This window comes from Watersipora subatra, chromosome 3, assembly GCF_963576615.1.
Source record: "Watersipora subatra chromosome 3, tzWatSuba1.1, whole genome shotgun sequence".
In the NCBI taxonomy this organism is placed as follows: Eukaryota; Metazoa; Bryozoa; class Gymnolaemata; order Cheilostomatida; family Watersiporidae; genus Watersipora; species Watersipora subatra.
The window spans coordinates 73,456,159-73,470,978 of record NC_088710.1 but is presented as its reverse complement, the minus strand read 5'-3'; the positions used below and the strand labels follow the sequence as shown (position 1 = coordinate 73,470,978).

Below are 14,820 nucleotides of genomic sequence, written 5' to 3'. Positions count from 1 at the left end.
CTGCTACCGAAATAGCTGTTGAGGATCTCTGCACAACTATTTGTGCTCATGACACGGAACATATTATGTACATCCTTCATTCATTTGCGAAAGCATGTAGTTTTAGTAACACTACACATCGTAAAATAGTCTTATATTTTATGATTAAAACAACCTGACTAAACAAGATATAAATATGCAATGCATCAATCAGTTCAACAATTACAGAACTAAAGTATACTTATAAAATAGGTTACAGGTTTTTTCGATAGGAAAAACGCCTGGCTATCGAAAGCGAGCAGATACAATAGCATTGTTAGCAGGTTGTTCGGAATAATTTTACTGTTGGAAGCTCATTTAGAGTCCGTACACAACTCTGGGCTCAGGCAAACTTTTGTTTATGTAATCGGTTGTCTGCTCATGACAAGCCGTTCAGGAAAAATTTGGCAGTCGTCGACGTATCATAATACGCGGTCGAGTGCGTCGCACGGGGAATTCCGGAATTGGTTATTGTATAAAACTATAAATATATTAATCGTTATGGATGTTCCAAAGGTTGCTGCTGGCTTTATCATTTTCAGACGAATGCCAAGCTGTATCGAGTATTTGATGCTAAAAGTTTCATACGGAACTCATTGGACACCACCAAAAGGTGGAATTTTTATGACGCTTTTGTTGGTTTCATTTCTAGCGTTTTGTTTTTAGGCACTTTTTATATTATGGTACGATTAGATATGGTAGATAGGTGGTCGTAGCGTTCCTTGACAGTTTCAACACATTCTGAAAGTACTTTACTTGTATTGACCGCTAGCGTTAGGCAAAAAGAAAACAATGATCGTGTAAGACTTCTTAACTTGTTTGATTGACTAAAGTAGTTTGTTACGTCTCGTGAGTGCTCTTTACATATTGTCACTGTTATGTGCTTAGACAGTGGAGATCAATTTTTTGTGCTGCTAATGCATTGAAATATAGTGACTAAGTGTAACATTCTATGTATATTCTATGCATCCGCGCCTTCTAACTCTACTAATCACGTGGCTCTAATTATAATATTATGTGTTAGCTTTATCAGCTCTGTATAATATTATGAGTCAGCTTTATTAGCTTTGTATTATACTATGTGTTAGCTTTATCAGCTTTGCTTTATCAGCTTTGTTCATAACTACGTGTCTTGTACTGAAACTTTCTCTTCTGGTCTAGACCTGCGAACAATAAACTGCGTTTCAATTCTCCAAGCAATATTCCTTACTTGAGCAACATAGAACCAACATATTACGTGGTGTCAAGAGTCTGCCTACTAGTCAATCATGGACAGTGGACTGAGGAGGCCACAGCAGCTATCATTCGAGGGAAATGTGTCCGAAAACTGGAGGATATTTGAGCAAGAATATGACATTTATGTCAATGCCATATATAATGACAAACCAGAGGCTGCCAGAGCGTATATGCTGCTCAACTTGGCCGGGCCAGAAGCAATAGAGAGAGAACGGCCGTTCACGTACAATGAAGCTATAACAGAAGATGCGGAGCATGGGATTGTAGCTGTACCTCAAGAAACAAGGGAGCAGGTAGCAACTTTAAAGTGGAAGTTCAGAGAAATCTGCAGGCCGATCACCAATGTCATTCTAGAACGCCATCGATTTAATGCACGCAGCCAAAAGGAAGGTGAGCCGTTTCAAACTTTCTTAGCAGACATTAGAACTAAAGCTGCGCAATGTGATTTTGGAGACTTGCAAGATGAGTTGTTACGTGATAGAATTGTATCCGGTATTCGTAATGATAATGTACGTAAGCAACTACTCAGAAACAGTGACCTAACACTAGCCAAAGCTATACAAACTTGTCAGATATACGAGTCTTCAGAGCAGAACGCAGCCGAGTTCAGTAAACCGATCGTAGACGTAGTAAAACGCAAATCGTATACGCAACACCTGAGTAACAGTAACACTAACTGTAGTAGTAATCACGCTAAATCATCAACGCGACCCAGAACTGCAAGTGTCATAACACTTCGTCATGCCGTAACTGTGGGAAACGGCACTCACCGAAACAGTGTCCAGCGTATGATTTCTGACGAGCACGCTCTTGTGACAGCTTATGTTGTACTGCCTCAGAGTCCATGATTGTGGGTCGTAGGAGCGTCTCGGCTGTCGGTATCAGTGTGCGAGTTCGGCGAGATATGTTTCTCTGAGCTGGCGAGCCCATATCCTTTCTCGGTGTGTTGCGTTGGTTAAGTAGAGCCATGTAGATGTCACCAGGAGATAAACCTCAAACTGTCGCCGCGTAAATGCAAGTACAAGACGACAGAAGTCCGATATGTAGGGCACGTACTAACTGATCAGGGACTGAAACCTGACCCTGCTAAGGTCAAGACAATCACCGACATGCCAAGCCCAACTAATGTAGAAGAACTACAGAGATTCATGGGCATAGTCAAGTATCTCGCCAAGTTTATACCGCACCTGAGTGAGAAGACCGCCGTACTAAATGACCTACTCCGTAAAGACACAGCATGGACCTGAGAGTCACAGCAGGCACAAGCGCTAAAAGCCATAAAAGATGAGATCGCTAATGCAACGACTCTTACCTACTACGATGTCAATAAGCCAGTGACACTTACCTGCGATGCCTCGCAATCTGGGCTGGGGGCAGCCTGTCTTCAGGACAACAGAGTCGTCAGTTTCGCTTCTCGAGCTATGACGGATACCGAGAAACGCTACTCTCAGATAGAAAAAGAACTGCTGGCCATAAGATTCGCCTGCAACCGATTCAGAGATTATGTATTCAGAGACTTTACTGTAGAAACCGACCATCAGCTGCTCGTATCGATTATGAATAAGCCGTTATCCGCAGCGCCTAAGAGACTTCAGAGTATGTTACTACAGCTGAAGCCATATCGTCTAAACATCATATACAAGAAGGGCAAGACACTATACCTCGCTGATACAATGTCTCGCGCCTATCTACCGGACAATGACAATAACGAACACATAGACTTTGACGTACTCGCCGTAACACCGATAACCGACCAGAAGTATCTCGAGCTACAGCAAGCCACAACCAGTGATCTCGTACTCAGTAAGATAAGCGAACTCATACTGGCTGGATGGCCCAGAAAGGAGGCCAGTGTAGCCGAAGATATCAAGCCGTATTTTGCATTTTGTGATGAACTCGCTGTTGAGAATGGTGTAGTCTACAGAGGTGAGCGTGCTATCGTACCTCAATCGCTTAAAGTCGACTATATCCAGCAGCTCCATCGAGGACATATTGGCATCGAAGCAACCAAGCGACGGGCCAACGACATTGTATTCTGGCCAGGCATGAGTAGTGACATCGACAAAGCACTAGCTCTCTGCAGTATATGCCAGACATCCAGAAATCACCATCCAAGAGAACCGTTACTATCGTATCCTATGTTAACTTTGTTTATTTAGAGTAATATATTCTGAGTATGATAATAACACAACGTGTCTCATGGAGGAACAACGAGCAACTAACGAAAAAAAAACATGGCCGCAACGAACAAAACATGGCCGCTACGAACAAAACATGGCCGCTACAAAAAACAGATTGTCTTCCCTTAAGCAAAGGGGAATAAACTCCCATACAAAAACAAAAACCCAAAACTACATGTACACAATATCCTACACACCCCCTTAGTTGCAGGGTCCTTTGTTTTTTTTTTTTCTTTATAAAAGAAATAGACAAACCAAAAACCAAAAAGTGTAAAAACATCACACACAAACACTAAATCCTAATCTAGCATTTCCCAAACCGGCACCTATGCTACACCTAGTTTCGAGCGGAGTTCGTCGTATCGAGGTCGTGGGACAGGTTTGGTGAGTATGTCCGCTATCATCTCTACAGTGGGACAGTGTACAGTTTTTATATGCAGGCTGTTGACTTCTTCTCGCACATAATGGTAACGGACATCCATATGTTTGCTTCTTTTCGTAGTCGCACTGTTATTTGCAATGCATATGGCAGAGGTGTTGTCGATGTACAACGTAAGCGGTGTGCACTCACATCCTGTTATATCCAAGTATAGTTGTCGGAGCCAAGCAGCTTCTCTTGTGGCGTCAAAAGCTGCTACATACTCTGCCTCGGCGGTCGACAGAGCAACAACACTTTGTCGCTTACTTAACCATAGGACTGGTCCTCCTGCATACATAAATACAACACCTGAAGTTGAATGACGAGTGTCATCATCAGCCCAGCTTGAGTCTGAATAGCCGACTGGTTTAGAACCGGACCTGGAGTAGCTGATACCGAGCTCTGGAGTAAACTTCAAGTACCGGAGCACTCTTTTAGCGGCAGTTAAGTGGGTTTCTGTTGGCGCGACTGTAAATCTACTGAGAACACTCACTGCATAAGCGATATCAGGACGAGTGGCAGTTGATAGATAGAGCAGACTACCAATGAGCGACTGATAGAGAGACTTGTCCGCAGGCTGACTGCCATCATCGGTACATAGTTTCACATCCATGGTCATTGGTGTGTGTACGGGGTTGCAGTCATACATCTTGTACTTCCTCAAAGTTTGATAGATGTAGTTAGGCTGGTACTACATCTTCAGTGACTCATCGTTTACTGCAACACTGATACCTAATACATAGTGAATCGGACCGAGGTCTTTCATTTTGAATTTCTGACTGAGCGATGACTTGATGTCTTGCATAGACTTTTCACTATCACTAAGTATTACAATGTCATCTACATAAACAGCCAACAATGTTTGTTGACCACCGTCATTTCATATGTAGACACTGATCAGCAGACGACTGAGAGAATCCTAGTGATTTGAGATATTGATCGAGCACTAGATTCCAGCAGCGGGGGGATTGCTTCAATCCGTAAAGAGAACGCTTTAACTTGCATACCAAGTTTTCAGATCCAGGAGTGACAAAACCCTCGGGCTGTGTCATATAGATGTGCTCTGCTAGTTCACCGTTAAGAAATGCGGTGACGACGTCCATCTGGTGAACTATCATGTTTCGACTGAAGCCATATGAGAGCAGTGCACGCAGTGACGTTCGGTGCACAACAGGAGCGTATGTCTCATCGAAATCAACCCCCTGTTGCTGTGTGAAACCACGAGCTACGAGCCTAGCTTTGTAACGATCTACGGAGCCATCAGAGTTACTCTTCAGCTTGAATACCCATTTACAGCTAACAGGCTGTCTACCTGGTGGTAACGGTACGAGATCCCAGGTATTCATATCAATGAGAGATTTGTATTCTCCGTTGGCCGCCCGCACCCAGTGGTTAGCCTCAGGACATGACATCGCATCAGCAAAACTAGAAGGCTCACTGAAAACATTATCAGTGGGTGCATGATGCTCAGCATTATTACAGAATTCATCGATACCAAACCGTATTGGCCTCTTAGTGTCGCGACTTGAGCGTCGGAGCTCACCAGGCAAGCTCACTCCATCATGAGGGGACAAGTCTAACATGAGCGTATCGGGTTCTGACTTACCGGCCTGTGGGATACCGAACTTACTTTCATCACATATGACATCACATCGTACTACAACCTGCTTACTCACAGGATCATACAGTCTATAAGCTTTCGACTGCTCACTGTAACCAACAGACATCATAACATCAGCTTTGACATCTAACTTCTGACGCAGCTCGTCGGGGATATGCGCATATGCTAGAGAACCGAATACACGAGCGTTACTGATGTTGGGTTTCTTAATAATACCAATGCTCATAGGGAGTGATATGATCTCGGATAGCAGCAGTAGGTAAACGATTACGCACATATACAGAGGTAGCAATAGCTTCAGCCCAGAATGATTTAGGAACATCAGCTTCTATAATCATTGCTCTGGCTGACTCGCACACTGTACGATTATATCGTTCGGCACACCCATTCTGCTGAGGTGTATATCTTGCTGTCAGCTGGTGTTGAATACCGTTTACTCTGAGAAAGTCACTAAACTGGTGTGATAGGTATTCACCCCCTTGATCACTACGTAACGTGGCTATCCTATTGCCGGTCTGGGTTTCTACCTTAGCCTTATAATCCTGAAATGCACTAAACACATCTGATTTGTTACATAGAAAGTAAACATGAGCATATCTAGAAAAATCATCAATAAAGCTGACAAAATATTTTCTACCACCTAGAGAATTTGTTTGCATTTCACCGCATACATCTGTGTGAACTAACTCTAATGTTCGCTTTGACTTGATACCACTAGACTGAAACGGCAATCTCGCCATTTTACCCTTAACACATGAGCCACACAGATCGAAGCTTACACTAGATAAATCTGCGCCATCTACGAGGGATTCGTTGTGAGCACGTTTTAGAGTGCTGATACCTGCATGAGCAAGCCGTTTATGCCAGATATCTATACCTGATGCTACATTGGCAGTGTGATCGATATCAGCTAGATCAAGATAATACAGTTTGTTTACCAGTGTACCCTTAGCAATGACCATGCTTCTCTGATTCTTGACCCAACACCGATTACGACCAAACTGCACTACATAGTCATTCTGAGTGGCTGCTTTGACTGAGAGTAAATTACCATTAAGAGCAGGTACATGTAAAACATTCTTGAAAGTTACAGTGCGTTGCTTAGTCTGACTTACCCGCACAGAAAGTCTTACACTACCTCTGGCGATGCCCTGAACTTTCGAACCATCAGCGACCGTCACATACTCTGGATTATCGAGCGTAGTGTACTCTGTGAATACATCCTTAGTCTGGCACATATGACTGCTAGCACCACTGTCTATAACCCACGGCTGTTGTACAGCATCATCATTGACAGCAGATTTGCTTTCTGGTACCAAGAAGGCTATTTCATCATCTGCTGAGGCAGTTGATGCTAGGTGTTGTGTGTGGCCACCACGTCCTCTGTACCTTCCACCACGACCTCGGCCGCGACTTTTGTTCTGTGGACAGAACCTCATATAGTGATTAGGGCTATTACAGATATAGCACCCCCTGACTTGTGAGCTATCGGCAGTTTTGGCTTCAACTGATAGAGCAGCATCAGATTTAACATTATGACTGGTGCTGCTGGAGATGCCGGCAGTTGCTGGTAATCTTTGTTCCTCCGACCGCTTTTGTTCCTCGTTAAGAAGAGCGTTCGATACGAATTCGAGAGTGAGTCTATCACCATGAGCCTCTAACGCTGTAACTAATGTGTCAAAACTCTCTGGCAAGCTACCTAATAAGGTCACAACTTGGTCCTCTTCACTTACTGGTGCTTTTATCGCGGCTAATTTGTTTGTGATTTCCTTCATATCCTTTAAATAGCTCTCGATGGACGCATTCTCACTCATAACTGTCCTGAAATATTTCTTCTTAAGGAACAAGCGGTTTGCGAGACTGTCTCTTTCGAAGTGCGATTGCAACTTTTCCCATGTGTCTTTTGCATCCTCACACTCTGTTATGAGATATAACAGTTCATCACTTACAGAGAGCACAATGTGACTGTGTGCTTTAGCTCTGCCACTCTGATACTGCTTCTTGTCATCTGCTGAAGCACTAGATCCAGGTGCTGTCTCAGAACCATCTACATAGCCAAACAGTCCTTTTGCAGTTAAGAGGTGTTTAGCCTTAAATTTCCATGTAGGATAGTTGTCTTTGGTGAGTTTGGTAATCTCTAGCTTATCACCCATCTTTATGTCAGCAGCACTGGGCCCATAACCTGTTAACTTTGTTTATTTAGAGTAATATATTCTGAGTATGATAATAACACAACGTGTCTCATGGAGGAACAACGAGCAACTAACGAAAAAAAAACATGGCCGCAACGAACAAAACATGGCCGCTACGAACAAAACATGGCCGCTACAAAAAACAGATTGTCTTCCCTTAAGCAAAGGGGAATAAACTCCCATACAAAAACAAAAACCCAAAACTACATGTACACAATATCCTACATCCTGTACCGTCGCAACCGTGGAGCATCGTAGCCACTGACATGTTCTACTGGAGATCGATTACGTATTTGGTGACTGTAGACTCATACTCAGGCTGGTATGAAATCGACACACTTCGTGACACCTCTGCAGCGACTGTGATTAAGAAACTGAAAGCCCATTTCGCAAGATTTGGTAGACCAGTGACTCTAATATCAGATTGTGGTCAGCCGTACAGCTCAGAGGAGTTCAGAAAGTTCATGCGAGCGTGGAATATCGAACACGTACGATCTAGCCCCTACCATGCATCCAGCAATGGTCTGGCAGAGAAATCTGTTCAGACAGCCAAACGCCTGCTTGAGAAGACGTTCAAGGAGGGTGGAGACATCTACATGGCTCTACTTGACCAACGCAACACACCGAGAAAGGATATGGGCTCGCCAGCTCAGAGAAACATATCTCGCCGAACTCGCACACTGATACCGACAGCCGAGACGCTCCTACGACCCACAATCATGGACTCTGAGGCAGTACAACATAAGCTGTCACAAGAGCGTGCTCATCAGAAATCATACGCTGATCACTCTGCTGTTACACTGCCGACACTCACACCAGGTGATACCGTGCGTATGCAGACCGACAAAGGCTTCTGTGACACCACCGCCACTATTGTCGGAACAGCCAACCCCCTAATTTAAAAGCTGTTTAAAAGAATAGCGAATCAACCAAATTCGTTGCAGTGTTATGGGTAGATATGGAGAAATTATGTTATGCATAACTAAGCCGAATCCACACGCAACATCAGTTTTGAATTTGCTTTGTCATCTTATTCTTTTTTACTATGTTTAGTTTGTGCACTTTGGCTTAGCTTGTGGAAACTAATTTGATTATGACTAATTCAAGTACTAATGAAAGTGTTAAGCTATTGTAAGCAATACTTTACCACCAATTGTAAGAAAGGTATTTACCAGTAAAAAATATTTTTTTATTCTTCAAGTTCAACAATTAAATTACACAACTAACAAAATTCTAAACATTATTAATGGAAAAAGGTTAAAATAGTTAATGAATGTTAAATCCTTACTCAAACGGTCGTCCATACTTGCTTGCTCAGTCTCGGACAGCTTCGAGTCTTGACAGTCAAACGAGAGTTATCGCAGTCCATAGGTAGAGAATTTCAGCAGGTGGTGGGGGAAAAGAAACTCCACAAGCAGAAGACAAAGGCTCCTCAGCAGGCAGAGAGGAGAGCGCTTAAGCAGGCCTTCGGGGAGAGAGGCTGAGTCATTAGAGCTGTTCTCGTTTACAAATGTCTAGCATGTAGAAAAGACTAGCCTGTGAAGAGTACCAGGTGTGCCAAAATATCTTGTTTGCGTTATGTCTCCAGCTGGTGTATGTGGTGTAAACATGTGGAGTGGAGCTCGTGTCTTACTCCTGGTATCTAGGTTGTGTCTGTCAGAGGATGCCAGATCTTTATTCGTGTAATCATTTGAGTCATTTCCAATGTCTATTGGATGGTTTTCTGGCTTGGCAATTGACTCATTTTTTGGGATGGATTCCTTCCACCCTGGAGTTTCTAATTTGCTTGTGGTTGCTTTTTCAATTATTGGATGTGTATTGAGTGTGTATCTTATAGTCTGGCTTCACTCCTTGTTTGTATCTCGTTTTGGTGATATTTCCATACAACAACAGCTTTAGATGGTGTTTGTCGCACCAGTGAATCATAAATAGCTTGCTAACAAACATGTCATGAAGAAGTAACACAAAAATTCAAACATAAGGTGCCTCCAAGAAAGCCTATCATCCGTGTTAAATTACATATTTTTAGGCGTTTCTTGCGTGACTGTATTAGATCATTCTGTATACCCAACTAGATTGTTTCAATGACAGAAAGGTGACTAGATGTAACTATAGATATGATCGCTTATAGGTCACGTTGATCCCGGAGAAGATGTTTTCACTACAGCTCGACGTGAAACAGAAGAAGAGGCGGGATTGAAGTCATGTCATTACAAAGTCTACGACGGTTTTGAGGAGAAGCTACAGTACATGGTCAAAGGAAGACCAAAGATAGTACATTACTGGCTAGCTGAGTTGCTAGATGTCAACACTCCAATCATCCTCTCAGATGAACATGTCAGCTTCAACTGGGGAAACTTGGAGGAAACTAAACGCCTCTCTGGCCGCGCTGATATGGCTTCAGGCTTAGATAAAGCTGAAAGTTTCCTTCAAAATACATTGTGAAGCTTTCATTGCAGAATATCCATTTTAGTTATATTTAGCTCATTAACAATTTACCTGATATTTCTGTAATCAGTGTGCACAAACTACTTTTTTTGCTATAATTATTGTTCTGTGCTGTACGAATTTAGCTTAGTAAAGGAATACTAAACTTGATGTTGCTTGTCTGAGTTGTTGTCATATGCCACAGCATACATATTGATGTTGAGACGAATTTCTTGCCATACTTCTTTCATACAGATACGTACCATTGTTGCAAGGCATAAAACCGTACTGCTCAGCCACATTCTTAGCGCAATACTTTTAATTCACTCTGGTATTGCTACAAAATTTACTGTTTTTAATTAATTACCATTCAGTCACAATTTGAAACTATAACAGTAAAATTTATAATGAATCGGTTATTATCAATTTCACTGTTCTAGCTTCAGATTCTGACTGAATTTTGATTAATTAGGTCTACATTTTGTAGCATTCCCAACCTAAATTTTCATTCTGGATAAAGATTTAGTTGAAAAACTTCTGATGCTAATTGTTGAGATACCTTCTCATGACATTTGCATGTCAGGTTTTGATGATCTGCCAGCCCACGCGCAATAAGAGACTTCATCGAATAAATGGTGTGTATCGTAAGCTTTTTTACTGACATTACCAATTTATTATTCAATTTTAAACTGGACTTAGAAAGAGATTCTATCATATCAATGCATAGTTCTATCATTTGGTCTTCGTAGGAATACATTTCACAGTTCTATATGCTAGCTCACAGTTACAAGCAGTACGTTGCGCAGCCACTAATATGGTAATACAACACATTTACTCAGTGTGATGTTCATGACATTAATCCATATAAATCTCAGTGTTTGTCTATTATTTGTGTGTTCAGTTTCAGTAAAGTTTCATTTACAAAAAATATCCTTCACACTGGATTTGAACTTGGAACCTCCAGGTCCACAAACAGGCATGCTAAACCACTAGGCCAAGCAGCTACATTGCCATGTGATGGGATAATTGCGCGCATCATACTTATTACGCCTGTCAATCTTTAATGCCGATTGGGTAAAACACTCACACTTCGGGAGTACACTTTAAGATCATGATTGCGTGAGAGATCATGGCACAATCTTTTTAGTAACACTTGCTTAAGCTATTATAGTAAAGATTTAGACTAGTTTACATTAAGCTAATTCATTAGGTAAAGAAATTTAGCCAATTAAAATAAATTTTCTATACAAAAACTTTTTTATTACCTATTCAATCCAGGTCCGTCAGCTAGTCTTTACTATAATAAGAGCAGTGTTTGTCTGTCTGAAGTGGCGTTAGAAAAAAATTGCCTCGCACATGATTTTAACCCGGATCCTTCAATTTACGGGCTGGTGCACTAACAGCTACACCACTCAGGCGCCTTGCCACTTTACAAATGAATTATGAACAAACTCATTTACAAACTCTCACAGACTTCCAAGCATGCTATTGTATATAACAGCAGCATGTACACATGTATTCTAAAATATTCAAACACCACTTGTCATGCACATTTCACTAATATCTATGTAGTGTCTGTCTATGATAGTTATAGGCATACATGTACATGCAATTCTGTGAGTTTAAAACTCATGTTTTGTGTGAGTAGGGCAAGATAAATCTATATATAGAAATCTTAACGTTTGTTTGCGTGTGATTCGCTTTGTTCAGCTATAGATATTAAAATCTTGGAATGAAGAATCTGTATCACAAAAGATTTGATCTCGGAACCTCCCGCTCACCAGACGACATGCTAAACCATTGAGCAACACATGTCGCTATGTGGGTGAAAATACGCATACCGCTCCGCTTTACGCCGCAACACCATTTTATGCTTTCTCTCACGGCTTTTACCAGTAAGTTTAGCATTACTAGCTTACTCAAATTAGCAATGTGCCAGGCTAATGGCAAGTGGCAGGCAACTTCATTACCTGTCATTGTGTAAAAGCTGATTTTTAATACCCGCGCAATGCCAGGGTATATGATATGTGATGTGATATATGATGCGCTACATGTGGACAATAACTTACAGTAACCAAGGATACAATGCAACTTGGTTAGGCACCGCGGTGCAATTTGAAGACAGAATAAGCCGAATACCGAATATAAAAATTGTAATCAAATATGCCTACCTTGGCAATACCATATTAAGACATTTAATGACTTTCTGGATTTGTTTATTTTGAACACAAAGCTGTTGAAGATCTCAAAGAACAGGCAACACTAGTAAAAGTTTAAGCTTTCATTCTCTTAAACTACGTACATTAGAGATATCTAAAGTTGGCTTTTAGCAACCCTTTCCATGAAGAACTATCATTGATAAAGTTTTGCTACTTTCTTCACATACATAACTTTAGTCACACTTCCTTATGAGCTGAAGAGGATTTTTTCACCTGCTTTCACATAAAATGTTTGATAAAACTATTGTGTGGTGATTTGTGACAAATGCATCACAAACAACAGAGTATCACAGGTCGAAAAGTATGAAACTAGCAGTTGTCTTCTCTTTCATTACCCAACTAGTTATGGCAATTCATCAAAAGTATGTTAATGCATATCTGTGTAAGTGCTTTAATATTTTGTAATTGTTTAATCTAGAATTTGTGGACCCTTGTAATGATTCTATATCATGGACTCTTCAGTCACCACTTCAGCCTTACTATCATCCATACACACTAGTCTTCAATTTATTGATAACACTTTCACCTGTCATATGTGTCATCTAACCTGTCATATGTGTCAACTACTCTGTCATATGCGTCAACTAACCTATCACATGTGTCAGCCAATCTGTCATATGTGTCAACTAACCTGTCATATGTATTAACTAACCTATCATATGTGTCAACTAACCTATCATATGTGTCAACTACTCTGTCATATGTGTCGACTTATTTGTCATATATGTCATCTAACCTGTCATATGTGTCATCTAACCTGTCATATGTGTCAACTAACCTGTCATATATGTCAACTACCCTGTCATATGTGTCGACTAACCTATCATTTGTGTCATCTAACCTGTCACGTGTCAACTAGCCTATTACATGTGTCAACCAATCTGTCATATGTGTCAACTAACCTGTCACATGTGTCAGGTTAGTCTGACATTAATCTGCCATATTTGGCAATTAGCCTGTCATATGTGTCAACTAACCTGTCATATGCATCAACTAATCTGTCATATGTGTCAACTAACCATGCTGATATTGCGAACATCACAGTAGTTAGTTTAACAATTAATGGCCATTTAGAGTTTACCATTTCTGAAATAGTATTTGTTCACATTAATCTATTTCACGTATGTATATGTATGATAAACCTTAGAGAACCAAACTACACTAATTCATACACAAACATGATTGAACTATGGATAAGTAGAGGTGTGTATAACAGAATGAACTTCAAATAAATCTGAGAATATGTTTCAATATATACACCTGTGTACGCTGTTTATTTGATGAACAAATGATGATATTAATGTCTTTCTCAGGTCTGGTGAAGGCCTCTGCAAATAGGCGATTAACATGACTATTGCGTTGTCTAAAAGTTACGTGTAGTCTATGAGCATATTATGTGATTATTGCATTTTCTAAAAGTAATGGGTAGTCTATGAGCACTATGATGCAATTAATGTACAAATGATGCTATTAATGTCTTTTCCAAGGCCTCTGCAAATAAGTAATTAAACATGACTATCGCATTGTCTAGAAGTTACTCGTAATCTATTAACATATCGTATGACTACTGCACTTTATAGAAGTTATGTGTAGTCTTATGAGCATATCGTGTGACTATTACATTTTATAGAGTTATGTGTAGTTTTATGAGCATATTGTGTGACTATTACATTGTCTAGGAGTTACACGTAATCTATGAGCATATCAAGCTTACCGGCTGCCATGCCTGAAAGGTTTGGCTAGACATTGTTCTGTATAGGCGAATCATTCAAACTGCAAATAACAAGATATTTTTTATCTTGTTTGGCCCAAAATTGATTGCAAATGAACAAAAGCAACATTGGATGTATTCCTAAATAGACGATAAGAGTTTATTTTTGTAAAAATAGAACACTAGAAACGGAATTGACTGTTGTTATTTTGAAGAGGGAAGTAATGTGACCTAATCATAATGTTAGCTCCATTTCCCTAGCTGAACTGTGAAAAGATGAGAAAGCAATCAATAATAAAAATAGATTAGGCAGTAGATAAATGGTGTAGACTAGTTGAGATTACTAAGACTTATGATATTTATCTCATGAGTCAATCAGAGGATGAGAGGCAATCAAAGTCTAAAAATTCATGCGATTATGATTGCTGAGATTATGAGTGCTGAAAAATATTCTAGACTGACCTCTTTTGTAAACATGACAAATGATTAATGCTAATTATTTGAAATTCAACCATTTGCATAATTTCGTTTTAAAACTATTCTAAAATTTCATTAGACTGTGGCTAGCCAGTGACTTTATTTACTAAATGCCTTAATGATTTGAAACAGAACAAAATAAGGTTTAAAATCAGTTGGGATTTGTCAGCTATAACTATAGTTAACTACTTCGCTATCTTACTTCACCATTTGAGTTATATTTCTGAGATAATCATGGTTTTGAGAATAGCTGGTGTATTATTTTCTAGAAAACGAGAACACAGGCTAGCATTGGGTCAAGCATCTATTTATTAAAATGTA

At 40.4% G+C, this 14,820-nt stretch overlaps 1 protein-coding gene across 1 annotated transcript; it reads left to right on the top strand.

Moving 5' to 3' along the window:
* Positions 1-443: 443 nt before the first annotated feature.
* Positions 444-10,277, top strand: LOC137391133 (bis(5'-nucleosyl)-tetraphosphatase [asymmetrical]-like). The gene is made up of 2 exons (XM_068077497.1): positions 444-631; positions 9,797-10,277. Exons 1-2 carry the CDS (start codon positions 520-522, stop codon positions 10,108-10,110), a joined length of 426 nt encoding a protein of 141 aa, XP_067933598.1. The 5' UTR covers positions 444-519; the 3' UTR covers positions 10,111-10,277.
* Positions 10,278-14,820: the final 4,543 nt, after the last annotated feature.

Excerpts from the sequence above, each read along its gene's own strand:
- LOC137391133 (XM_068077497.1), top strand. The coding sequence starts at position 520 with ATGGATGTTCCAAAGGTTGCTGCTGGCTTTATCATTTTCAGACGAATG. Across the intron at positions 632-9,796 it reads TCATTGGACACCACCAAAAG|GTCACGTTGATCCCGGAGAA; the intron begins GTGGAATTTTTA and ends GATCGCTTATAG.